Genomic DNA, 26,187 nt, shown 5'->3' with positions numbered 1-26,187 from the left:
TAGAAGTGCTGGTGGTGCCGCACCTGAGCGGATTGGGGTGCAGTGGCGAGCTGTCTGGGCCTCCCCCTAAGGCTGCAGCGGACGCCATTTTGTGGACTCCGGGGCCGGTGCCTGTCGGTCCCCGTGCAAGCGCTGCCCTGGTCGTCCTGAGCCCTCCCACGAGTGTCGGTGCCCTGGTGGGGGCTCCGGAGTGGCCCCCACGACATTGAAGGGGCTGGTGGCGCAGGGAGCTGTCTGGTAAGCTCTCCAGGATATCGGCCATCTTGCGGTGGAGAAGCTGGTGGGGTGACGGTGCCGAGATCATGAAAACGGCGGCGAGACGGTGAGTGGCGTGGCCGGGGGCTGGGGCTTGCTGGCGGCAATCTGCATTGGTGCCGGAACTGGGCGCTGGTCTTCCCCCCCCTGCGTGCTGTGCCTTTGCTCAGAGACTGGTTCAGGGGGGGGGGGAAAGCGACCTCGGGGCCACCATGCGGTAGTGAGAAGCGGCTGTCGGTTTGGTCCGCCCTGCCCTGTCCTGGCCCCTGTGCCCGCTGACCCTCATTTGGCCATTGAGTGGGTCCCCTGGAAGAACGCCACACGGGGGTGCGAGGCGACCACCTGCTCGGCCTCGGCCTCCGCCTCTGCGCCCGCTGGCCAACATCTTGCTGCCTGCATGAGGGGTCCCCCTGGAAGACCACCAGGGGGGGGCCTGGCTAGCCCGCCCTGCCCCAGCCCCTGCTGACCTCCACCTTCCTGCCTGCGCGGGGGGGGGGGGGGCCCTGGACAACTACTGGTGACGGCGCTCCAGCGGACGCCCTTGTGCCCTGCTTTACCGATAATTTAAACTGCGTTGGGCTTGACCCTGCTTCACCCGAGTGTACCTGGGCCCTGTACATGCTGGTGGAGGGAGACTGTGACTCTGGCTCTTGCAGTTGTATGCCCCTAATGGGCCCCCTGGGGATCATGTTGCGGGGGGCCCCGTTGAAGTCTGTGCTAGACCCCTTGTACTGGGCTGCTCTCACAACAGCCCCCCCAAGAGGCTACCTGCTGTTCCAGCTCTGTGGGCCCCGTGTACTGCTGCAGGGGGGTCTACACACGCAGGCCTTATGCGGATGGTGCAGATCTTGCTGGCGCCCTAGTGCTGACTTAGACGACGTGGGAGCTGCGCCCCCCCATGGGGATGGACATGCTGTGGTGTCTTTGCGCTCGACTTTGAAGTGCACACATATTGTGTTGAGCGGCCCCCTTACAGTTTTTCTGGGTGCATGAGAGTTTTTGGCACCTCAGTGACCCTTGGAAGCGGGAGACCACTCTCCTCGTTGGGATCCCGGCTTGCGCCCACATAGCGGCGGGGGTATCCCACAGTCCGACCCATCCCGGATCCCGGTGGCTGCGGGACTTGCACTGTTGAAACAGAACGCCAATCTTTTTACGCCTGGCCGGTTCCTAGCAGTTGTACGATGACACGTACCCACCGTAGCAAGGACGCCCCTGCACCACTTTCTAAGGATACCTCGGTTGCAGCACTGTGGGGTAAGACGGGCACATCTACCCCAGCAGAGATGGCCTTGCAGCCTGGGGGGGCCTCGAAGTCAGTGACACAAGCGTCGCAACCAGTGACAGAAGCATTCATGGCATCCTTCATGACGGAGCTGAAGTCTGAAATTGGCTATTTGCGCACGGAGGTCCACTCCTGCGTATAGGAGCTACGGAGGGACGTCGCGGATCTGGGCGAGCGTGTGGATGGACTGGAGAAGACGGTTGATGCCCGCACAAAGGATCAGGAACAACTTTGGCAGCGCTTAGCTGCCCTGGAAGATCAACACATAGAATTACAGCTGAAGCAGGAGGACCTGGAAAATCGAAGTCGCCGGAACAACCTCCGTATCCGAGGTGTTCCTCTTGGGGCGGAGGGGAAGGACATATTGACCTATGTGGCGCAGCTTCTCCATGAAGTTTGGGGGGATGAGGACGCCTCTCCGCCGGCTTTGAACCAGGCGCACCGTGTTGCCGGGCCCGCGGGCAGGTCGGGTCTCCTCCCGGACATATTAACCAGGGTCCACTTCTTCACAGAGAAGGAAGCCATTCTTCGGGCGGTGAGGGCCAAGCCGGACCTCACATATGATGGACATAAAATACAGAACTTTCAGGATTTGGCGCCTAACACATTCCGCCGTCGCTGTGACTTTCGGCCCATAACGGACAAACTGCAAAGCCTTAACATCTCCTATCAATGGGGTCACCCGTTCGCCATTATCTTCCAATGGGAATCAAAGCGCAGAGTGATACGGTCCTACCAGGTAGCAGCTCAACTATTAAGACTGCACGCCTCTCGGCCTATCAGCCCATCTCGTCCCCTGGCTGTTGCACCGGTGCCGGCTAAACCTTCTTGGTCCACTGTGCGCAGGAGCAGACGCTCACCACTCTTGGTTGAACATGCATCTTCGCAGGCTAAAAACGACATCATTGAGCATACATATCAGATCCTTGGAGGGGGATGGATCTGATAGGGGCCCGGGTTCCCCAGGATCTAGCTGAACAGTCTAAGACCCCATAACGCTCTCTGCGACTTCTCCTTGGACTGCTCTTCCTGTACACTGTTGAGTTCTGGTCACGGCCCCACTCTAGTGCTTGGCAGTGTAGCTGGTGCCGGAACTCCTTACTTGAACGGACTTCAGAGCAGCAAACGACCTAACCCCCCACTGTTCCTGGGAGAGTGACGTCTTTGGGTTCCTCCAAACCCTATGGTGCAGGATGACCCACGATTGGAACAGACTGCTGTGGCCCGGTTGGCAATTTTGATAGTTCTTTCTTTTCTCTTCTTTCCTACTTTTTTTTCCTGATCTTCTATCTTACCTTTTCACTGCTTCTGGGGTGTGGTGGGTGGACGATTGGGAGGCTACTGGGGGTGTCTGTGCATGGGGAGGGTCCCACTCTACTACCCTCTTTTTGTGCCTGGTTATGTCTATTTGGGAGGTACAGCGACCTCATCAGTGACCTGTGGTGTTAATGGCTCTTCCTGATCCTTTCCCTCAATGTTAAGGGACTTAACTTCCCCCAATAAAAGACGGCAAGTGTGGTGCTACATCTTACTGCACAGCCCAGACATTATTTTCCTTCAGGAAACACATCTGCTTAAGGAAGATACCCTGCGCATGGCACATCATAATACCCCCTTCAGTTCTGGGCAGCTGCGGACACCAAAACGGCAGGGGTGGCTATCTTATGCAGAAGGGGCATCAGGCAGGGGACCACGAAGACCTTGCGTAGCACAGATGGGCGTTTCATCAGAGCGGGGGTGGTAGTTGGCAAACGCCTGCTCACGCTGTGTAATATTTATGCGCCAAACCAGATGCAGGACTCCTACCTCCGGACGCTACTTAGGTAACAGGTGCCGCAGGGCGACCCCTCTTTGATTGTGGGAGGGGATTTCAACCTGGTGTGGGACCCTGCGTTGGACCGTAGTGAAGCCTCCTCGAACGGATCAGGTGCCATGTCCTCCGCACTTCGGAAACAGATAATGGACCTTGGTTTTATAGACTCTTGGTGTTATCATTCTCCCGATGTGCGTAACTATTCGTACTACTCGCATGTCCACCGCTCGTACTCGCGTATCGACTATTTATTTATCTCGCACGCCCTCATAAGGGATACGTTAGCAGCAGCTTTGTCGGACATCTCGATCTCTGATCACGCACACGTCGAGCTTCTCCTGCAGGACCCGGCCGCTAGCCCTGCCCACCAGCCGCGGTGGAGCTTGCCGCCGCATATTCTGTGGGATCCGGCTACTGTGGAGTCTAAACGGACTGCCATTGACTCTTATTTTGCAACCAACGTTCTCCCCGAGACCCCATTCCCAGTGGTGTGTTATGCCTTTAAGGCGACGATCCGTGGCCACATCACGTCTCTGGCGATTGCTCATTCTCGAGAAGTCCGCAAACTAGAAGATAGCCTCTCCGCGGATATCAAGAAGTTGGAGATGCAAGATCGGGAGCCCTCGAAACCCGGCAGAAACATGCAAATCTTAGGGGTCAACTCCGATGTCTGCGAACTAACAAAGCTGAACGTTCCTTGCTGGCCCTGAAGCAATGGTACTTCGATGGGGGGGAGACAAAGTGGGACGGTTGTTAGCGCGGCATCTGCGGGTCCGGGCAGCGAACACACATCGCGAACATTCAGTTACCCGATGGAGGACGGGCCACTGCGGAGTGAGCGAAATGCGAGGCCTTTAGGGCTTACTACACTGCCCTTTACGAGGCAGACACGCCCTCTCAAGACCATATAGATGAGGTACTGAACCACTGCCCTTGGACCCCAATACATCCACAGCATGCTACACAACTGGAGGGTCCTCTTTTGGCGGAGGACCTGACCGCGGCATTGAAAGACTTACCCCTTGGTAAGACGCTGGGCCCGGATGGCCTGCCGGTAGCCTTTTATCGTATGTTTATATCACAGCTCCAACCCTACTTGTTGCGACTATATAATTCTTTCTCGGACACGGAGGGGCCGTCGCCTGCTATGGGCATGGCAGAGATAGCTCTAATCCCCAAGCCAGGAAAGGACCCCACCCTATGTGCCTCCTACCGCCCAATAGCGTTATTAAACACAGATCTCAAACTTTATACCAAAATGTTAGCCAAACGCCTGGATCCCCACATTCCGGGCCTTGTGGAGCCAGATCAGGTCGGCTTCATCCGCAACAGACAGGGGGCGAATAACGTGCGAATAAGTGCCCATTTGGTGGGAAAAGCGCACCATTGGAATGTACCGGCTTGCCTTCTATTGCTTGACGCGGAGAAGGCCTTTGACCAGGTGGACTGGGTTTTTCTTCGCTCGGTCCTGCACAAGGTTGGTCTGGGACACATGATTTCTAGGATTATGGCACCTTATCTTTCCCCACAAGAGCGGGTACGTTCTCTATCCACAGGGGCACTCGGCAGGGCTGCTCCCTGTCGCCTCTGCTCATTGCTCTGGTCGTAGAGCCCCTGGCGGAGATGATTAGGCAAAGTAAGGACATACATGGCCTCAGCCTTAGAGGTCGTCAGAACAAAGCAGCATTATTCGCGGATGATCTCATCCTCACTTTGTCGCGCTCACATACCTCTCTTCCGGCGCTCCACATTCTTCTGCAGACCTTTGCAAGGGCGTCCGGCCTTAAAATTAACCATGATAAATCTTGGGCTTTAAACCTCACGATCCCGAAAGAGGAGCTTCCAGCCTTGCAAGCACTGACTCCATATCGATGGACTACGGACAATATTCGTTATCTAGGCCTCCAGCTGACCCCCTCCTTGGACACGTGGTCTCAGGTAAATTGCCGTGAATGCAAGAAAGCTGTCCAGGAGGACTTGAGACGGTGGAAGCCTGTGTCTATCTCATGGCTTGGCAGGCTTAATACTATCAAAATGTCTATACTACCAAACGTTTGGTACTTGTTTCAATGTCTTCCCACCCCCATACCACAACAACAGATACTGGACCTCCAAAAAGAGATTACCAAGTTCATCTGGGGTGACCGTCGACCACGGTTCTCTCATAAGATCCTCATGTTGCCCAGAGATAGAGGGGGACTGGCATGCCCTAATCTCTTGGACTACTACTGGGCCTCGCATCTTCGTATTGTCTCGGAATGGACAACCACTGAAAGCGAAAAGGTATGGTTCATATGGATCAGATGGTAACGGGACGTACTATCTGGGATCTTACATGGCACCATCGGGTGGCACGTTCCCGCGGTGCCTACATGGCAGTGCCTACAAAAACGGTCCTTGATATATGGGACAAAATAGACTTTCCCCTCACCTCATACCCCCATAGCAGACAACTCGCTCTTCCCGCCGGCCTGCCACACACAAGCATTTGCCAAATGGTTACCGGGAGGGTGCAGAGTGATTGGAGACATGTTTGAGGGGGGACTTTTGAAGACGTTCGCCCAGTGCAGGGAAGAATGTCGTCTCCCGCCAGAAGCGAGTCTACAATATGCCCAGTTGCGGCACTGGGTATCGTCGCCCACTTTTTTGCAGGCGGCTACCCGACCATACACTCCCTTCGAACGGCTGGTCCGCTCCTTCGACGACTCGAAGGGACTCATATCCCGAACATACCAGATCCTTCAGCACCCACCCACACTGACGGTACACCCATATTAAGGTCAATGGCACCTAGCGTCGGGAACATAAATCGCACCTGGGCAGTGGAATCGCCTATGGGGAGACATTCTTAGGGTCTATCGCAGCATCCCACAGAGGGAAAATGCATACAAAATAATGACACAATGGTATTGGCAATGGTATTATCACAGGAAAAAATCTACCCCTACCTTGGTTCTAACTATTACCAAGAGGGACAAACAGATCAAGCCCAATACAATCCACGACCCAACCGACAAGGCAAAGTACTCACCTTCTCTGAGACCAATTCTTCGGACTCAGACCCTGATGGGGTAGGTCTGGGTGATGATTCCAGCTATCACTACCGAGACAGAAATCAGCAAGGCCACTTCTCAGAACAATACCCAAGAAGGCAAACACAATCTCCTTTTTTATCACGGGGCAGAGGTAGAGCCAAAACACGCTATCCAAGGATGGACATGAATTTTTATCAGCCAAAGGACCCTCCACATCCGCAATCATATATGCGGACAAGAAACCAGCAATATTGTAGGTCCTGAAGGCATCTGAAGACTCACAAATTCCCATATTTAACTTGTCCACTCATCTACTAACCACCCATGAAGTTAGCCTCTTGAGTAGAGGGTTGTCTTTTGTTCCCAATACACAGATTAACAAATTTAAGTTGAATCAAGACTTATTTTCATTTTTTCGAAAAGTTAGACTCAAGAAATATTTCCAAGCCCTAGAGCAGAGAGAAGAGGAACTTAACCTCTCAGGGTGCAAACCACCGTCAACTTTTACACCTACTTTGGACATGGTGGGTCCGCAAGTGTGTATTTTTGAAAAGAAGGTTATCAAAGAAATGGACAGAATATTAAAATTTGTCCCTAAATCTCAATCCAATTTGAATAACATGGAAAAAGATGCCCTGAAAGCATTGCAAAAAACTCTGCGATCACAATTAAACCCTGCGATAAAGCAAGTGGTACAGCTGTGATGGACACAGCACAATATACTGAAACAATTGATACAATGTTACAAAAAACCTGAACACTACAGGAAGGCAAAAATAAGAGACCTTGTGAAATTAAAAACCACAATAGAAACTACGGTACAAAAAGCATTCGAAGATGGTTTTGTTTCTCAAAAAGAAATGAACTTCCTTGTGAGATCCAATCCAGTGACACCAGCACTTTATGGTGTGCCCAAAACACATAAAAGTGCTACGGATCCCCCCATAAGACCCATTGTGTCATCAATAAATTCCTGTACTGAACCACTGTCAAAATATATTGACACATTTTTATGCCCCCTGGCTACACAATATGCGTCCTAAATCAAGGATACAGGGCACATGATAGCTACCCTTGAAAACACACCTTTTAATCAAGAGACACAGATCTTAGTTACCCTTGATATTGAATCGCTTTATACTAATATCCCCCAGGACCTAACCATTGAGGCGGTGGCAGCGCTCTTGGCTAGGACACCGGGGGATAGGCCAGACATTTTCATTCTAGAATGTCTAACGATAGTATTACAAAACAACTTTTTTGAATTCAATCAAGAGTTATACCAGCAGATCAAGGGGACCAGTATGGGGGGTTCTTGTGCCCCCAGCATAGCGAACATCTTCATGGGGCAATTTGAGCGCAGACACGTCTTTAACGATGTAGCCCCTTTTTTTGAAAACATAGGGAAGTGGCACCAGTTTATAGACGATATATTTTTTATCTGGACTGGCTCAGAATTTGATCTTCAGGAATTCGTGACTTGGCTTAACTTAGTAAATACTAATTTGAAGTTCACCTGTAATTTTTCATCTATCCAGGTGGAATTCTTAGATATCTGGATCAAAGGTATGGATGGAGAGCTGGAAGTAAGTCTCTTCAGGAAGCCTACGGCTAAGAACACTTTACTGGAACACAGTAGTTTTCATCCTTCATGTCAGAAGGACTCGATTCCTTTCGGGGAATTCCTACGTATTCGTAGGAATTGCACCCGCATGAAGGATTTTTTGGTCCATGCAGATCAGTTACAGAAACGTCTGATCCCAAGAGTCTATCCCAGAAGACTCATTAGGCAATCGCTTAAACGAGCAAAATACTATAACAGGGAAGCCCTTATTAATAATACCCCTAAACCATCTGAGGATAAACTACTCTGTGTAGTAGATCACTCAAGCATAAACTACAAGATAAGACAAGTTCTGGACAAAAACTGGAATATTCTTAATACTCATGAAGGAGAACACCTCTTACAGAGACCCATGGTAGCCTTCAGAAGAAACGCCAATCTACAAGACAAACTGGTGCATAGTAGAACTAAGACCAAAGCACTACTTAGACAAACGACCATAAATGGATTGCCACCACCAAGGGGCAACCACAGGTGTGGCAACTGCCACGCCTGCGAATCCGCCATTGTGACACAGACTTGGACATATGGAGACAGGTCAGGAGAGATCAAACACATGTCCAACTGTAAAAGCTCTAACATCATCTACTTGATACTTTGCCCATGTGACGTAGGCTACATTGGGGAAACGGCAAGAGAATTCCGAACCAGATTTTCGGAACATAAATCTGCCATAAAAACTTTGAAACTTCAAGCATCGATGGTGACTCATTACCAAGAGTTACAACACACAGAAAAAGATATGAGATGGGTCATTCTAGAACGTGTAAGGGACATACCAGGCAAAGATCCTACAAAACTCATGTCTATGTCTGTTATGATACTCACGTTTACCTCCATGTGGCTAGCCTACTACACTATAATGGCAATCTGGAGCCTATGGGTTATGGGTCATGTCGGCCTAATAATAACACAATTCTATCTGGGCTTGGCTTAGCATACCTTGATAGACTCTTCTCTGTAGTATATTACCCATGAGTTCGTATATGATATATTATTACTCATTCTTAGATCTGACAACTATATCAGTCTATTTCCCACATGCGTCCAGTAACACTATCTATATAAGACCTTAAGTTTACAATTCTATTATGGTCTGGTCAATACATATCATCTCATATTTATTCAGTGATTTACAACTCCTCTGAGGCGGAAGCCGGGGGACTAGGCAGCTAATTTTTTTTACTTTATTATCTTTTGTGCAGCGCCTGTTATAACTTGCTTTGTTTTAATTCCGTCACTCACCCTCTTGCCTCGCCGCATCCAGACCACTGCTCCACGCGCAGACGATTAGGATCTGACGCGATTGGAGACTGGGCTTGCCCCCATATTGGGGGTCATAGTAGTTTAGCGCACCAGTGCTGGGATGAGTCCCGCCCTCCTCCACTCTCACATAAGCAACACCAATTCCCGTCCACGCAGTGGGCGGGCGCAGCAGGCTCGTCGGCGGCGCACACGAAGGCGCGCCAAAAGCAAGCCCGTCTGCGCCGGCACCAGGCCTAGGGCCATACCCCTTGGTCAGTTACATCCTCAAGTACCAAAGGTCCCCTTAAGGATCACCTTCACTTCTTCTCAGCTTCTGGCACTCAATCCGCCCCCAGACCTACCTCACTGTATTCCATATGTTCTTAAATGTGACCCTTTGGTAGGCCCTTTCAAATGTCGCTCATGCAGAAGATATTCTTCTTCACCTGCTCCCCCCCAACCAGTTTCTGGCAGCGCTCATTAATGCGCGCTCCCTTCCAAAACACAAACTGGATATCCTGGAGCTTATCTCCGCATATAATTTAGATTTACTTTTTGTTACAGAGACTTGGGGTGACAACTCCTCTGGCCCAGATTTTAGAACGGCCCTACCGAATAGTTTTCTTACCTGTCGGTGTAGTTTTGCAGCTTGAAGATCTTTCTGGATTCACTATGCTGTGCATTATTCCGCGGTCTTGTGGTTGGGTCCGGATTCGTAGTCTTTTCTTTTTTTTTTTTTTTTGTAGCCCAGGTGGGCGTCGGCGTCACACCACTTTGGGTGTATTTCCGGTGACGTCGGCATGCTTCCTGCGGAAGCTCCCACTCTTGGGCGCCATCTTCGGGTTCTTTTTTTCCTTGTTTCTTTCGTTTCCGAAGTCATGGCAATGTTCTATTCAGGTGATATTTTACCGCTTTGTACCTTCAAAGTATTTTCCACTTGTTCTATTTCCACCTCTTCTCTCTCCAGCCTCATCTTTCTGGCGGAGGTGGGTGGGTTCGCTAGTGAATCCAGAAAGATCTTCAAGCTGCAAAACTACACCGACAGGTAAGAAAACTATTCGTTTTGCAGCGTGAATCTTTCTGGATTCACTATGCTGTGCATAGATTTTGTAGCGGTTTCTCATCTCTGTGGCGGTTGGGTGGAAGATGAGCGTTGGGTATTGAATATGTGCTGTAGCACCTTCTGTCGAACTTGAGCTTCCTTGTTCATCTGTATGTCCACACAGTAGTGCTTCGTGAACGTGTGCACCGAAGCCCATGTTGCCGCCAGGCATATGTCTTGTATGGGTGTGTTAGCCAGGAAGGCTATTGTAGCACCCATTTTCCTAGTGGAGTGGGCACGTGTCCCCTCTGCTAGCTCTTGTCCTGCACGCTTGTGGCAGAGTTGAATTGTCTGTGCGATCCATCGTGCAATGGTCTTTTTGGTTACTGCTTTTCCCATGTAACTGTTGGCGAATGACACAAAGAACTGTTTTGTTTTCCTGTGTCCCTTCGTCCTCTCAATGTAGTGCATGACTGCCCTTCTGGCGTCCAGGGTGTGCAGAGCTCGCTCTGCGGCAGTTGTTGGTTTTTGGAAAAAACTCGGTATCTGTATAGACTGGTTCATGTGAAATTTAGATACCACCTTCGGCATGAAGTTTGGGTCAGTCCTCATCACAACCCTATCATTGTGTATTTGTATGTAGGGTTCTTGTAGCGTCAGAGCCTGAAGCTCGCTTACTCTGTGTAAGGACGTTATTGCAACCAGGAAAGCTGTTTTCATAGTTAGCATCTTTAAGGACGCCTTGTGGAGCGGTTCAAAGGGCTCCTTCATGAGTTCCGTTAGGACTATGTTCAAGTTCCATGCAGGTGGCGGCACCCGCTTGGGTGGTGCGATCCTTTTCGCACCTTCTAGGAATCTCTTCACCACCTGTGATGTGAAGAAACTCCTGCAAGTTTCTCCCCTTGTGTAGGCGACTATCGCTGCCAAGTGAACTCTCAAAGAGGATGAGCTAAGGTTCTTCTCTAGCAAGTGCGTCAGGTACTTTAGCACTGTGGAGTCCTTCTTCATTTTATTGTGAAGTCTTTCTTGTCTGCACCATATTGTGAACCTTTTCCATTTCGCAACATAGCACTTCCGAGTGCTAGGCCTTCTTGCCTCCCGCAGGACCTTCAGGGTACTTTCTGGCAATCTTAAATGTGCGAACTCTATGTCCTCAGGAGCCACGCTACTAGGCTCATGCTCTCTGGCTCTGGGTGTAGCACCTCTCCGTTCTGCATGGAGAGTAAGTCTTTCCTCCTGCTGAATCTGTGGGGTGCACACTGTGTCATCTCCATGATCTGCGAGTACCATGTCTGCCTCGCCCACTGTGGTGCGACCAGTATCAGTGTCATGTTGCTCGCTCTGCACTTGCTCAGTACTCTGTGCATCAGTGGTATCGGGGGAAAGGCGTAGGCAAATGTCCTTGACCAATCTATCCATAGGGCATTCCCTAGTGACCCTTCCTCGGGCTGCCTGGATGCGAAGTTTTGGCATTTTGCATTCTGGCGTGTGGCAAACAGGTCCACCGATGGAGTTCCCCATCTGTCGAATAGGCGCCTTGTCTCCTGAGCATTGAGCTCCCACTCGTGGGATGCCGATGTCTGCCTGCTGAGCCAATCTGCTTGTATGTTGTCCTTCCCTGGCAGGTGTATGGCTAGCAGGTCTATCTTGAGAGGGATGGCCCATCTACATATCTCCTGCGCCAGCGTTGAAAGCGGGGCTGACTGTGTGCCCCCCTGCTTGTTGATGTAGAACATCGCAGTGGTGTTGTCTGTTTGTATCAACACCTTGTGTTTGTACAGTCTTGTTTGAAAGGCTTTCAGTGCAAGGAAGATTGTCTTCAATTCTAAGTAATTGATGTGCTTTGTCGCATCTGTTGGTGTCCACAGTCCCCTCACCTTGAGCTCCTCCATGTGAGCGCCCCATCCCTTCAGGGATGCGTCTGTGGTGATGGTCACTGTTGGCGTTGGGGGCGTTAGAGGCTTTCCCCTTGCTATGTTCTCCATGGTCCACCATGTCATCTCCTTCTGCACTGCGTGCGTTACAACCACTAGATCCTCCCAACTGCCTGTAGCTTGTGACCATTGCTCCTGTAGCCATTCTTGAATGGGTCTCATGTGGAGTCGTACATTCGGTACCAGGTGGATGCATGATGCCATCATCCCCATGATCTTGCTCGCAGTCCTCACTGTCCGAGCTTGTCCCTTCCGGTAGAGGCGAGTTTCCTTCACCAGCGCCCTCGCCCTCTTCTCGCTGGGGAACACCTTGCCCTGTAAGGTGTTGATCTGTGCTCCCAGGAAGATCTTCACTTGTTCTGGCTCCATTGATGATTTCTTCCAATGGATGGAGAACCCCAGGTTTATGAGCGTGCTTGTCACTGTATGTGCGTGCAGCTTGCATTTCTGGTATGAGTTTGCTTTCACCAGCCAGTCGTCCAGGTAAGGGTATACGTGTATTCCTTGCCTTCGTAGGTGCGCTGCGACTGCTGCGAGGCACTTTGTGAAGACCCTTGGTGCTGACTTTAGTCCAAAGGCCAGTGTCGTGAACTGGTAGTGGCTTTCTCCGATGGTGAACCTGAGCATGTGCTTGTGCTTTCTGTTCATTGGAATGTGCAGGTATGCGTCTTTGAGGTCTATTGTGACCATGAAGTCCCCGATCTGCAATTGTGGGAGCACCTCTTGCAGGGAGGTCATTTTGAATTTTTGCGTTCTTATGAATTTGTTCATGAACCGTAAGTCGAGAATGGGTCTCATTGTCTCGTCTACTTTTGGTACCAGGAAGTACGTTGAGTATACTCCTGTGTTTCTTTCCTTGAAGGGTACCCGTTCTATGGCCTCCTTCCGAAGGAGTTCCTTTGCCTCCTCCTGCAGACACTGCAGCTGCTTGCCTGCTAGTGGCTTTCTTTTTGGTTTTCTGTTTGTTGGTCTCCCCTCCAACTCTATGCAGTATCCGAATTGGATAATGTTGAGGATCCATTTGTCTGATGTGATTTCTCTCCACTCTCGGAGGTGAAATCTTAATCTTCCTCCCACTGGTGTCATGTGGTCGTAGGTGTCTAGTTTGTCTTGACCCATCTGTACGTGCTGCCCCCTGGGATCTTTTTTGTGGGCGGGCACACAGAGTTTTTTGAAGTCACGTAGAGGTGGGCTGCTTCCCCCCTCTTCTATTTTGTCCCCGTCCATTTCTCCCTCGAAAGGACTGGCCTCTGTGTTGGTACTGCCAGGACTGCTTCTGCTGACCATGCTGAGTCTGCGAGTCTGCCTGGTGCGTTTGCTGGAAAGCCTGGTGTGATGTACCTGGCTGGTTTCCGCCTCTCCCGCCGGGCCTCCGTGACGGGGTGCCCCTCTTGTTCCCTCTGAACTGCAATGCTCCCATGGATCTTGCTGTTTCGTTATCTTTTTTCAGTTGACTGAACGTTTCATCAACTGTTGTTCCGAAAAGCGTGTTGCCGTTGAACGGTGTGTTCAGGATGCTGTGTTGCACCTCCGGTTTGAAACCGGATATCCTGAGCCAGGCGTGCCTCCTTTCCGTGACGCCCATCATCATGAGCCTGCTGGCGGTGTCTGCCCCATCCAGGGCCGTCTTAAGGCAAGAATTTGCCGCGTTTTTTTCCCTCTTCAACCAGCTTTTCGGCCTTCTGCCTGGCATCCTGGGGCAAGTCCTTCACCAACTGCCCCAGCCCCTCCATGATTTGGTACATGTGCCTGTTTATCAGGGCGTTGGAATTAGCCATGCGCCAGTGGGTCGCGGCATTCCGTTCGATCCTTCTGCCCACCAGATCCATCCTTTTGCTCTCCTTATCCGGTGGTGGGCCCGAGGTAGTGGGTACGTTAGCCCTCCTCCTTGCTGTGGCCGTGATAATGGAGTCTGCGGAGACCGTGCCCTGAATGTAGGCCGGGTCCTTTGTGGAATGCTTGTACTTCTTCTCAGTTCTGGGAGTTACTGCCTTGCATGTTGCGGGCTCCCTGAAAGCTTCCTTCCCCTGAGCCAAGACGATCTCGAGCATTGGAAGGAACTGGCTCCTCGTTTGTGTTGGGAGCAATGTTTCTAGAAGGAAGTCTGCTTTCTGCTTCTCTTCGTCGAGCTTGAGCTTGAAAGCTGCTGCGGCAGCTTGTATCACCGAGTTGTAGGCCCCGATGTCGTCCGGCGGCGAGGGCCTCGAGGGGTAAGTGTCGACCACCTCCTCCGGGCTGTCGGTGTCGACATCTATGTAATCTACCTCCTGTAGGTCAGAGGGTGTCGAGTCTGCGTCCGTCCTGCTTTCCTCTTCCTCCCCATAGTTGTAACTATCGTAGGGATTCTCGTACTCCTCCTGGTCGTCGATTACCTCGACGTCCTGGTCTTGTTCCTCGACGACTTCGGCGATCTCTTCCTCCTCCTCGACTGCCTCCACCACCGGTGGCTTGGTCTTGTGAGGGATCGTGAAGGCCTTCATCTTTGCATCGAAATCTTTCTTCCGCTGCATGATGTTCTCCATTTCGGCCTCGAGGTGCCTTCTCTTCTTCTCCATCTCTGCCGCGTGTTCCGCGTCGGATGGGTCGGCCGTTCTTTTCGGCGGATGGTTCGTCGCCGTACCTTTCGGCGTCGAAGTTTTCGACGGACCGGATCTTGGGTCTCTGGTCGTCGTCGTCAGTTTTGGGTCTTTCTCCCTCGGCGTCGATCGATCCTTTTCGGGGACGATTTTCGACGTTTTCTGCTGATCAGCAGCCCTCGGCGCCGGGGACTCCTTCTCGGAGGATCCGCTGGGCCTGGGAGTAGTCGCGGACGCCGCCTTTTTTGGCGTCTGCGCTTTCGGGGTCTTGCCCTCGATTTTTCTAGACTCAGAGTCTCTCGGGTTCTTGGGGGCCGAAGAGTCTCCTACCTTGTCAGAAGTCTTCGTGTAATCGGTCTCTACGACCGTGTAGCTGTCGTCTTCGGCGGCAGCGTTGTCTTCTTCCTCGGAGGACATCCCCAGCTCGTAGAGGGACGGAGTCGGGACCTTCCCCTGCAGGGTGGCGTGTGCTACCCTCTGCCTCTCTCTCACACGAAGGGTCTTCGGGGCGAAGGCGGAACAGGCGTTGCAGTCTCCGCTTTCGTGGTTCACCGGTAGGCAAAGGTTGCATACCGGGTGCTGGTCCTTCTGCGCGTACTTGTGGTGGCAGTTACGGCAGAACTTGAACGGCGTGTTGTCCATCATCGAGCGTCCAGGGCCTCTCTGGTCGCGTGTTCGTCGACGGTCGTCGATGATCTCGATGAAAAAACGCCTTCTCCTTGCCGGCTTTTCGTCGATGAAGTCCCCTGCAGTCTTCAGATGACTTCTCCTCGCCTTTTCTGTATTTTCTTTCTTTTTTCTCCAAAAATGTCTGGAGCCCAAACGGGAACGATCCAGACCCGACCGCGGAAAAAAAGAATCTGAAGATGGCGCCCAAGAGTGGGAGCTTCCGCAGGAAGCATGCCGACGTCACCGGAAATACACCCAAAGGGGTGTGACGCCGACGCCCACCTGGGCTACAAAAAAAAAAACAAAGAAAAGACTACGAATCCGGACCCAACCACAAGACCGCGGAATAATGCACAGCATAGTGAATCCAGAAAGATTCACGCTGCAAAACTGACGGCTACGGCGTGAACAGACTAGACAGAACTGTCAAAAAGGGAGGTGGCATTGCCATTATTTATAGAGACTGCTATAACTTAAAAACTGTAGCCCTTAATTATAGAGGTTGTGAAGCCCTCTCTTTCTCTATTGGTCTTTCCAGCAACAAGTCTTTCACAGGTACCTTGCTCCACTGCCCTCCTGGCCCTCGAACTAATTTCCTCTCGAGTCTCAATAATCTCATCGAGACTGCAGCTGGAGCTCCCCACTATACCATACTAGGGGATTTCAATTTTCATTTGGAATCCCTTATTGACAATGATACCACCTCTCTTATCAGTGATTTGCTGGCAGTAGGACTTCGCCAACTTGTCACCTTGCCTACGCATAAGGCAGGACACACCCTTGATGGGATATTTACCAATAATCCTGACATTACGACATCCACTCCTATCCCTTTCACCTGGACAGATCACTCTGCAGTATTTTTTTCCATTAAATCTAGGTCACTTCCCTCACAAGCCAAATCCTCGTCCCCGTTATTAACCAGAGATTGGAAAAATATCGACATTCCCCTTCTTACTTCTATGTTGACAAATTCCATCAACGTGGTGGAGTCGGATCCGGTATTAGCATTTAGCAACTACCTTACCCACCTGGACACTGCCTGTAGTGCGTTGGCTCCCCCCCAAGACCTCTTTCCGTAACCGGAGGTTTCCCTCTGCCCCTTGGTTTTCCGAATCCCTCCGTTTACAAAGACAACACTGCAGAAACTTGGAAAGACACTGGCGCAGGCATTATAACCCTCTTGATAAACACACTTATAAATGCGCCATGGCCAAATATAAAGCTCTTATCTTCTCTGAAAAAAAGCAGCTACTATACTACTCAAATCAACCTGGCACACAACTCTGCAAAGAAACTATTTCAGGTGGTCAACCATCTTTCTAATCCCCCTAACCCTCCTCCTGATACTTCCCAAGCCCTCTGCAATTCCCTTGCAGAATTCTTCTTGGACAAAGTTACTTCTATTTTTTCTGACTTCGTTCATGAACCTTCCTCTATACATAATAGTTCTAGGTATATTTCTACCAGTAATTCTTTTTTTCTTAACTTTAATCAGGTTTCTCAGGAACAAATTTTTCATTTAATTTCCACTATTAAATCAGGCTCACCCCTTGACCCCTGTCTTCTCAATCTCATTCCGGATGCCATTACCCCTGCCATAGCCAACATTTGCAATACTATGTTCCTCACAGGTTCCTACCCCTCAGTTTGGAAAAAGGCCATCATCAAGCCACTTTTGAAAAAACCCACCCTGGATCACGCATCACCTTCCAGTTATAGACCCATTGCCTGTCTCCTGTTTCCTGCTAAGATTTTTGAAAACCTAATGAATAGACAGCTTTCCGAATTCATTGACTCCAATCATCTGCTTGATGATACACAGTTCGGATTCAGGCAAGGACACGGAACTGAGACGGCCCTCATAAAAGCGGCTGATGAAATTAGAATGACCTTAGACAAAGGCGGGGCGGCAGTTTTGATATTGCTTGATTTGTCCGCGGCCTTTGACACGGTCGTTCATGGTACCTTGATCGACCGTGTCTTGGGGATTGGAATCCATCGCAAGGCTAAAGATCTTCTTGCATCTTACCTAGCCAATCGCACTCAATCTGTAAAATTAGGCCCTTTTTTTTCCCCCTACCTTTTCCCTTCCGTGTGGAGTGCCGCAAGGCTCCTCGCTAAGTCCTGCCGTGTTTAATATTTACGTTTCGGACTTAGCGAGGGTGATTAAGTCTTATGGCATCAGTCTCACAACTTACGCTAATGACACCCAGCTGGTTCTATCAGTACATCATGAGTCTCAGTTGCAGCTAATTTCCGAGAGGGAATGCTTGCCATCAGCTCCTGGATGACTTCTAATTGTTTAAAATTGAACTCTGGAAAGACGGAGGTAATGACCTTTGGGAAGCTTGAGCCTAGACGGTCGTCCCTTTGGTGGCCTAGCGAGATGGGTCCTCCACCTGAACCCGTTGCCAAAGTTCGAAATCTCAGAGTTGTGTTTGACGATAGACTGCTCTTCAATCATCATGTCAATGTGGTAGTTTCCACCTCCTTTTTTACTTTAAAAAAAAAATTAAGAAACTTCTCCCTTACCTCCCCACCTCAGCTGGCAAAACCTTGATTACCACCCTCATTTTTTCCAGAACTGATTATTGTAATGCCCTTCTTCTCAACGCACAGCAAAAAGTTCTAAACAAGCTCCAACTGGTGCAGAACGCCTCAACGAGAATTTTATTAGGCATCCCCAAATTTAGTTCCATTACCCCTTTCATCCGCCAGCTTCACTGGCTCCCTGTCAAAAGCCGTACTAAGTTCAAGGCACTATGTATTGCCTACAAGGCTATTAACAAATCTGGCCCGCAGTTTCTTAAACATGCTTTTCGTCCTCTTGTACCTTTTAGGACACTTCGCTCAGCTTCAGCACAGCTTCTTAATGTCCAACGTACAAGAAAAGCTAACTGGGGTGACAGATGCTTTGTGATTTCCACAGCTAGACTGTGGAACTCTCTCCCCCTTATTATTAAAACCTCCCCCACCCTCCTCAGCTTCAGGAAGCAATTAAAAACCTGGCTGTTTATACATGTGTATTCTAATTGTCCATCATCTGAATCTTTAAGCGCCGAGACACCCTCGGGTAGTTGCGCGCTATAAAAATTGCTAAAACATAAACAACATAAACATATTTACAAAGACAGATCTCTTGGAGCGTTTTTCCGATCTTCCTGCTCTTCTTAAATAGGGCATCGACACTGGCAGTTCCTGCAAGCATTGTGTAGGCTGTAAAGTAATATCCCCAACGTATAATCACTGAGCTACGATAGTGGACGTTGTATCTCATACTGTAACCAGTCAAACATGGCGTCCATGTATGTGTAGGCCATGTATCCCTCTCTTTCGCGGTTCTACTCTCACGATGTACATATTGGGTGTCATATAGTTTTCCAGGTCCAACATGGCGCTTGCTCCTTTCCGTGAAAATCTCGCGGATACACCTCCACCCTCGCGTTGATTCGCTTAGGAATTCCCGCGTATCCGGACTACATAAATCAACTCGGGTAGTGTTTTCGGCTATCGCGAGATTTTGGACACACACGGCTTCGAATCATGGCAGTACCCGACGTTAATACACAGTAAGATTTAAAACAGTATGTGCTCTGCTTAGACCCGTTTTAGCATTGCAGTTAGCTTAGTGAGATACTGCAGCGGGCGTCTTTTTCTACCTTGTCCAGTGACTGCCTCTATCTCTGGTGGGCAAGGATAATTCTTTATATATCTCGCGTTAGTATGACTCGGAGATTTTTTATTACAATGCCATTGGTCGAGTACAATAGGAGACCCTTTAGGTTGTAATTGCGGCTTGGCCAATAAATATAGGAGGTTATGTCGCGGCATCGTATCGCTACACATCTAACTGGCTGGGGCTCCAGCTCATACAGTTACTGCTGTATATAGAGCAGATAAGGCAGAACATACTAGAGGACTTGGATTCTTTTCTATTCTCTGATCTGGCATAATAAACACTATAGAGATACCATCACATGATGCAGGGTACGACACCTGATATGCTCAATCAGTCTCGAGGTAGTGTAGGACAGCTGTTCCCTGCATTTGTTGGACCAAATTAGTAGCTAGCGTATTACCCTTATGTTTTTCAGATAAGCGGTATACTACGATCTAGAAAGACTGGCTGATACATGTTTTGAGGACATTAATAAAGAAACTGATCTACTCTAGCCCCAAATTCATACAATAAAGGTAAGGCCTGAGTAATGGATATTTATATACTATCTGGCTCCAAATCTCTTAATTGCCAATCATGTGTCATTCGGACTTGCTATTCTCCCACAGGCAACACTAGGACATTTTCCATTATTTCGCCGAGTGGATATGCGAAACTTAGACGCCTAAACTCACCCTAATACGAGTCTACAGATACTCCTTTCAGCCCTCCATTGCAAGTAAGGGTGGTTGTCAGGATCTCATGTACTTTAACATCATGCAAAATAAGTTGCATTTCTTACAGACAGTTTGGCTCCTTTTTAGATACTCGCCCAAAAGGATGTCCCAGCAATTACTGTAGGACACCCCATGATCTCGCACAAAGATGTATTCCTTGACATCTCTATCAAGTACCCACAATGTAGGTTCCTATATAAGGACTAATGACGTTATGGTGATGGTTGGACTATCCTATACACATATCTATATTCTTTCCTTTTCTTTCACCAGATTGAGATTTGTGAAAGAGTGCTTTACCAATCTTTACTGCTATTCACAGTGGTTAGTTTCTGTATTTTCTTGAATCTAGTTCCTTTAATGAAGGATATGTCCTGGGTTGTGAATTGTGTAGCAAGCACAGATGTAATTCTTCTATGTGATATATATTAGCATGGATTCCAGTGTACAGCACAGATATACTGAATACTTTGTATTATGTCGTTTCAGATATTTAGACTCCCCACTTTCCTGTGTGGATATTGTTGTTTTCCTTCGGCCCTGATGAAGGTGATATAAATACCGTGTCACCGAAACGTACGTAGGCCAGTTTTGCACATCTGAGAGACTCATCACAAGAAAAACAACTAAAGAAAGTCTCTGAAAATTAAGAGGATGAACTGATGTCCCTCATATGAATATGGTTATTTAGCTTAGATCAGCTCAGATGTGCTTCTCTCCAGTTTTTTCTCTGAAAAATTGTCATGTGTGAGTTAGTGTGTGTGTGAATAGTCAGACTGAGATGGTAGCATGCGTGAGAGTATGACTTGTGATTATAGTTCTATTATGTTTTTCTGTGTTTGTGGGGACCTCTAACTTTTGCCATTTATAGAGAATATTGTGACACTTGACTTTTATAAAAAAAACAATCATGTATACTGAATAATAAAAAATGAATTGCTCTTTTTTATGTATAAAAAAAGAGAAAAAGATTTTTATACATAAAAAAAGATGAAAAATGTTTTTGTACAAAATAAATCAAAATTACTTGAAAACCATATTTAATGGCGCTATTGTATTTGTGTTGTACACATAATGGATAATAACAGAGCAATTGCCTGATTTAAATCTATTGGGTTTGACAAGAGGTTGTTTCTAGTTATAGTTTTCCCTTTTTCCCCCTCCTCTTGAACCCTAAAGCAACCAGGGGGTGCCTTAGCTTTACAACAATGGTATTATATGCCTGTCCGGCTACACCATATGTTCCGTGCTACGTCCCCCTTGTGTTGGAGATGTTCGAATGCATCTGGCGACTTCATTTACATCTGGTGGGCTGCCCGCTCCTGACCCTGCTTTGGAAGGAAGTCCTTAGTCATTTCAAGGAGGTGTTGGGGTTCCCCCTGCCTGAATCCATATCCACGATCCTCCTGGGCATCAAACCTGATACCTTGTGAGCACTTACGAACAGCGATTGGACTATAGCTCTACATATGCTTGGGGCGGTTAAGCAACTCATTGCGCTCTATTGGAAGAAGTCAGAGGCTCCTCCGGTTGCTGCTTGGTTTGTACGATTGTGGCACGTTCTAACGATGGAGCTTTTCACTGCGCGACTGCAATTGCGAGAAACTCGTTTTAATGCGGTGTGGCGCCCCCTGGTTCAATATCTTTGTAAAATAGAACATGTGCCATATTTACCTGTCAAGCTTAGAGCGCTGCGACACTTTGAGGATGCCCTGCTCCCGCCACCTCCTGATAAGCTTATTCTGTGCCCGGAACGCCCATAGTCGCCCATCCCTCTGCGGGCTCAAGGCAGCCCCCACTGCACCTCCGGCTAGCCACTGCTGCGCGTTGCCTCTGGTCTGCTCACTCGTGTACCCAGGTAGCTGTTCTGTTTCACTTCTTCTTTCCCCATTTCACCCCGCTTTGTTTCTGTCTGTCTTTCACTATCCACTTTGTAGGGGCCTTTTGCTCCCGTTAATGACGCTACTGTTCTTTTTTTAAAGGGTTCGGACATGTAACACAAGCTGTAATTATTGACATATATACTAGTGTACACAGTTGGCCAATCATGGGTAGAAGGCGACATGCTCTTTCAACATTAGTTTCCTGTTACCTGAGTTTGCACTGAGAAACATTTTCAATTGACCTGAATTGTTTTATTTATTTTTCTTTATTTTCTGTTTTTATTGAAAATAATATAGATTTCAAACGAAAAAAGGTCTATAACCAGCATATAAATCTAATTTTTGTAATTGGACCGTACTACCTAGATGTTTCTTGAGCTATGTTTATAAAAACTCTAGTGGTATAATTTAAATATGTTTAGTGCATCAATTAATCTTTTTTTAAATGTTTTTCATGATGTTAAATCAGTACTTATTTTCACAAAACTAGGATTCAGCACAGTGGAAATTAGTACCCAATACAACAAAAAAGAGGCACTGCAATATCAGTTATATTCAGGACTCCCGGTTTTATGGTATTTATTTTATTGAAGTCTGTATTTATCCGTATTTATTTTTTGCTAATTTCAACTGTATTTATCCATTTTTATTTCGAGTTTTATTTAAAAAAAGAAAATGAAGCACAAATAGTACATTTCCACATTTATTTAAATAATTAATTCAAACTCTCATCTGAATGTATGACAGATTTTAATAATATGAAGACTCACAGATCAGAAATCAATACACATATATGAAAATATGAACATTTTAGTATTAACCTTTTGTAAATCTACTGGGTTTAAGCATCATTACTATTTTATTTATTTATTTTAAAGGTTTTATATAGCGTTGGCTAGACCCGGAGGTATCAGAGCGCTTTACATGAGCAACAGATCATAGTTACTGGTTACATCATTACAAAGGTTACACAGTTATTAGAGCATGGCAACATAGTTACTTGTAAGGTCGAGATAAATAATAAGCACAAATACGTAAGGGGTAAGCAGGCAGGGGGAAAGATTCAGGGGAGGGGGAAGGAGCTGGGGAAGTAGACAGGTAATGAAGGCAGGAAAGAGGAGGGGACACAAACCGGTAGACGAGTCACAGCAACGTTCAAAGTCCAGTAAGCGGTGATCAGGGAAGTGGTATCACTTCCCTATCTCAGTTGCGGGAGGCTCCCTTTACGCAGTGGACTCTCTCAGAGGGATCTCTGAGACTCCAAGGCCTACATACTGAATCCTATCCCAAAAAGGGGAGAGGGAGTGCTTTGGCAAGGGGTGCCATACCATACCTCAGCTGGGAGTGGCTCCCTTGGCGCAGTGGACTCTCTCAGCGGGTTCGCTGAGACTCCAGAGTATAAATATTGGATCTTTCCCCAACAAGGGGAGAAGGAGTGCTTAGTCAAAGGGCACAAAGGACAGGGGGATAGGCAGACTAGCAAGCAAAATGAGAGATTCATGGGAGAGGGGATAGGAGTTAGGGAGGAAGACAAAGAGAGAAAGAGTACTAAATGGGAACAAATGTAATTAATGAGTTATTATATAGCGCTGGCTAGACCCGAAGGAATCAGAGCACCTCACATGAGGAATAATAATGTTGCAATTTACATCAGTTAAAATTTACATAAGTATCAAGAAATGCATTTAAAGAACATTGGCGACAAGGTGAAAGGAGCAAGGAAGGGTAAGGGGATAGGGTAAAGGGGTAGGAGGAAGATAGGACGTAGAGACGAGGGGAAAATCTGCCCATGGTCCGGCTGGGTAGGGGACGGCAGAGGGAGGGGGTGGGGTGGAGACCACAATCCATCTTCTCTTTAGCTATATGGTAGCTCCACCGGGCATCAGCCAAATTGCTAGGTCTCCAAAGTATGGGGTAAGTTCCGAAGGTTCCAAGTCCTGATGTCTATGCAGGTTAGGGGATAGGTTCAAGGACATTTCTTTATTTTTTAACTGCTTAACTGTAAATCTACACAGCTATTGGCCTGACAGTCATGACTGACAGTATTTGGAATCACTCACAAAAGAGACTGATTTCTGTTTTTATCCACATTTAAATATAAATGGAGATATACAAATATCTTTTTCTGTCTGCATATATATCTGTAAAGTCACTAAAAATGGAAAACCAGGAACCTTAGTTATGATTAAGAAATTGTATTTTTACTATGTGCCAAATACATCAATACCCTTAAGTATGAATCCAATACAAAAATCTGCCCCTAAATCTGCCCAAATTTCTCACAATAAGCTTTAGTTTTACATCAACAGGATGAAGTGAATAACCAAAGTCATAAGTCATCAAGATGCATCTGTGCTTTTCCTTGGCATTCACGAACATACCTCTTGTAGTACTGGGATAACAGGAGGCTCTCTCTGCTGGAGGAAGTACAAAACCATAAGGATGTAGGCATATGAAGATAAACTGCCCCTGGAAGCATCACCAACATCACATCGCTAGAAAATATAATTAGAAATACGAATAAACTATTTAATCAAAACTGCAGCTGTAGATTCTGGTGTACAGAAAGTTATGCTGGAGAGTGTACAAAACAGAGATGTGCCTTCAACACGGCTTTATTGAGAAGGGGCAACAGTCTTCGATGTATATATTGGTACCAGCACAATTGGTGATGATTAAGAGAATCAAAGCCCAAGAAAAATATTCTTAACTTAGAGCAATGATTCTCCTGCATGTGTACTTTAAGTGCCTATGGAATCATGTGATTCTGTGACAGCAGCTTTTTTTTACATAATGTAAATGTAAATGTGGGATACTTGTAAAGCGCACTGTTACTCTACCCGAGTGTCCTGGCGCTGTAGACTGCTAGGGAACCCGTCCTGGTTTTCCCTGTGAGATGGTCCCTCTCTGGGTATCTCCAGGGTGAAACCAGGCATCCCCGGCGTCTGTGGGGGGCCGTTGTAGAGATGAGGCAAGCTTAATGCCCAGAGTTACCGAGTGTGTTCCCTAGTTAGAGTAGGCACTGAGGCGAGAATTATCGAGTCCGTTGACCCTGGTCCAAGACCCTGCCGCGACGGGAATTGAACCCTGGTCCCGGGCCGTTCTCTGCTTACAGGTCTGCCGCCTCTAACCAGTGAGCCACACCTCTCCACACTAATCCACAATAAACTGCATAATCTGCAGATTGTAACAAAATAAAATGTGTTTCTTGCTCAAATAAATCAAATGTTAATAAAACATAGTAACTTTCGTTGGAGCGCAGCTTTTCGCATAGGTTAACTGGTCATATTTCAGTTGCTTATGTTTGTATTTGCTTGTTAAACCAGTACAGGTGAAATGTTTACCCACACAGTATTACGATGCATAACCGTTCCAAAATAATGTTTACAAAATATGCCACATAATTTGCCTTTTCTTGCTGCATAATTTATTCAACCCTGCCATACATAATTTGGTGCTCATATGCCTCAAAATTCCGGTGGTTCATGTATATTTCCCATATTTATGTGTGTGTATACTAAAATCTGCTGGTAGGAATCTAAACCTTCTTAAACAAGTATTTTCAAAGCTAAACACTTTTTCATTTTGTCCTGTGAAAAGGAAAAAGTTACTTACCCAGTAAGCACCTGTTGATAGTGTGTCATGCTGTAGATTCACATGCTATGCATTCTCCTGCCATTTTCATTTGGGCTGAAGCATTAGAACGTATTTTTATTCTTAGACATTTCGAGTTACAGGATGTTGTGTGACTTCTCCCTCTGTCCACAATGCACATGGGCACCCAACCACACCTCAGATTGTTTTTCACTCAGTGGATGAAAAAGTGAAAGTGGAAGACAGAGTAAGAATACTATGATGTTCGTTATGCATTGTAAATTGGTAAATAGTGTGAAGTTAAGAATATATGTGCTATAATTGCTGGCTCCCAGAGTGAATGGTGAGCACATGTGAATGTACAGCAATACATGCTATGTACAGCTGCTTCTTAAGTAAGATTTTCCATTTGTAGCATGAGTTGCTGTAGATACACATGCTCTTCAAAGACTCTGAATCAGTACCCCCTATGAGCAGTGACTAGTGTGTGGACGATGCAGATGTTTGAAATAAAGTCCCTAAGACTGTCTGGCTAGCAATAGCATGCTGGCGGACTAAGATGCCCGATAACCAGGAACTAATCTAATATTCATAGCCCCTCAATGGGCAAGACAAACCTGGTACTCAAGCCTAATCGAACTGTCCAGGTGACAAATGATCAAGCTCAAGGCAGACAAGGACCTCCTCACAATGCAAAGGGGGCAAATCTTTCACCCAGAACCAGTGACGCTCAGGCTAGCAGCCTGGCACCTGAATACACAGAGTTCAGACATTTAAAGTTACTGCAAAAGAACAATGGAAATACTAAAGTAGTGAAGAAAACAGACCACAAGA

The 26,187-nt window shown here is 47.7% G+C and overlaps 1 protein-coding gene across 2 annotated transcripts in view; it reads right to left on the bottom strand.

The window, feature by feature from the left end:
* The window catches only part of TUT4 (terminal uridylyl transferase 4), a 1,200,849-nt gene that overhangs the window by 414,130 nt on the left and 760,532 nt on the right, over positions 1–26,187 (bottom strand). For both annotated transcript variants that reach the window (XM_078670586.1, XM_078670594.1), the window contains exon 22: positions 24,141–24,254. In XM_078670586.1, the coding sequence (XP_078526712.1) occupies positions 24,141–24,254 (114 nt within the window). The remainder of the gene's footprint in view (positions 1–24,140; positions 24,255–26,187) is intronic.

This window comes from Lissotriton helveticus, chromosome 1_2 (assembly GCF_964261635.1).
Source record: "Lissotriton helveticus chromosome 1_2, aLisHel1.1, whole genome shotgun sequence".
In the NCBI taxonomy this organism is placed as follows: domain Eukaryota; kingdom Metazoa; phylum Chordata; class Amphibia; order Caudata; family Salamandridae; genus Lissotriton; species Lissotriton helveticus.
This window is presented reverse-complemented; position numbering and strand designations above follow the sequence as displayed.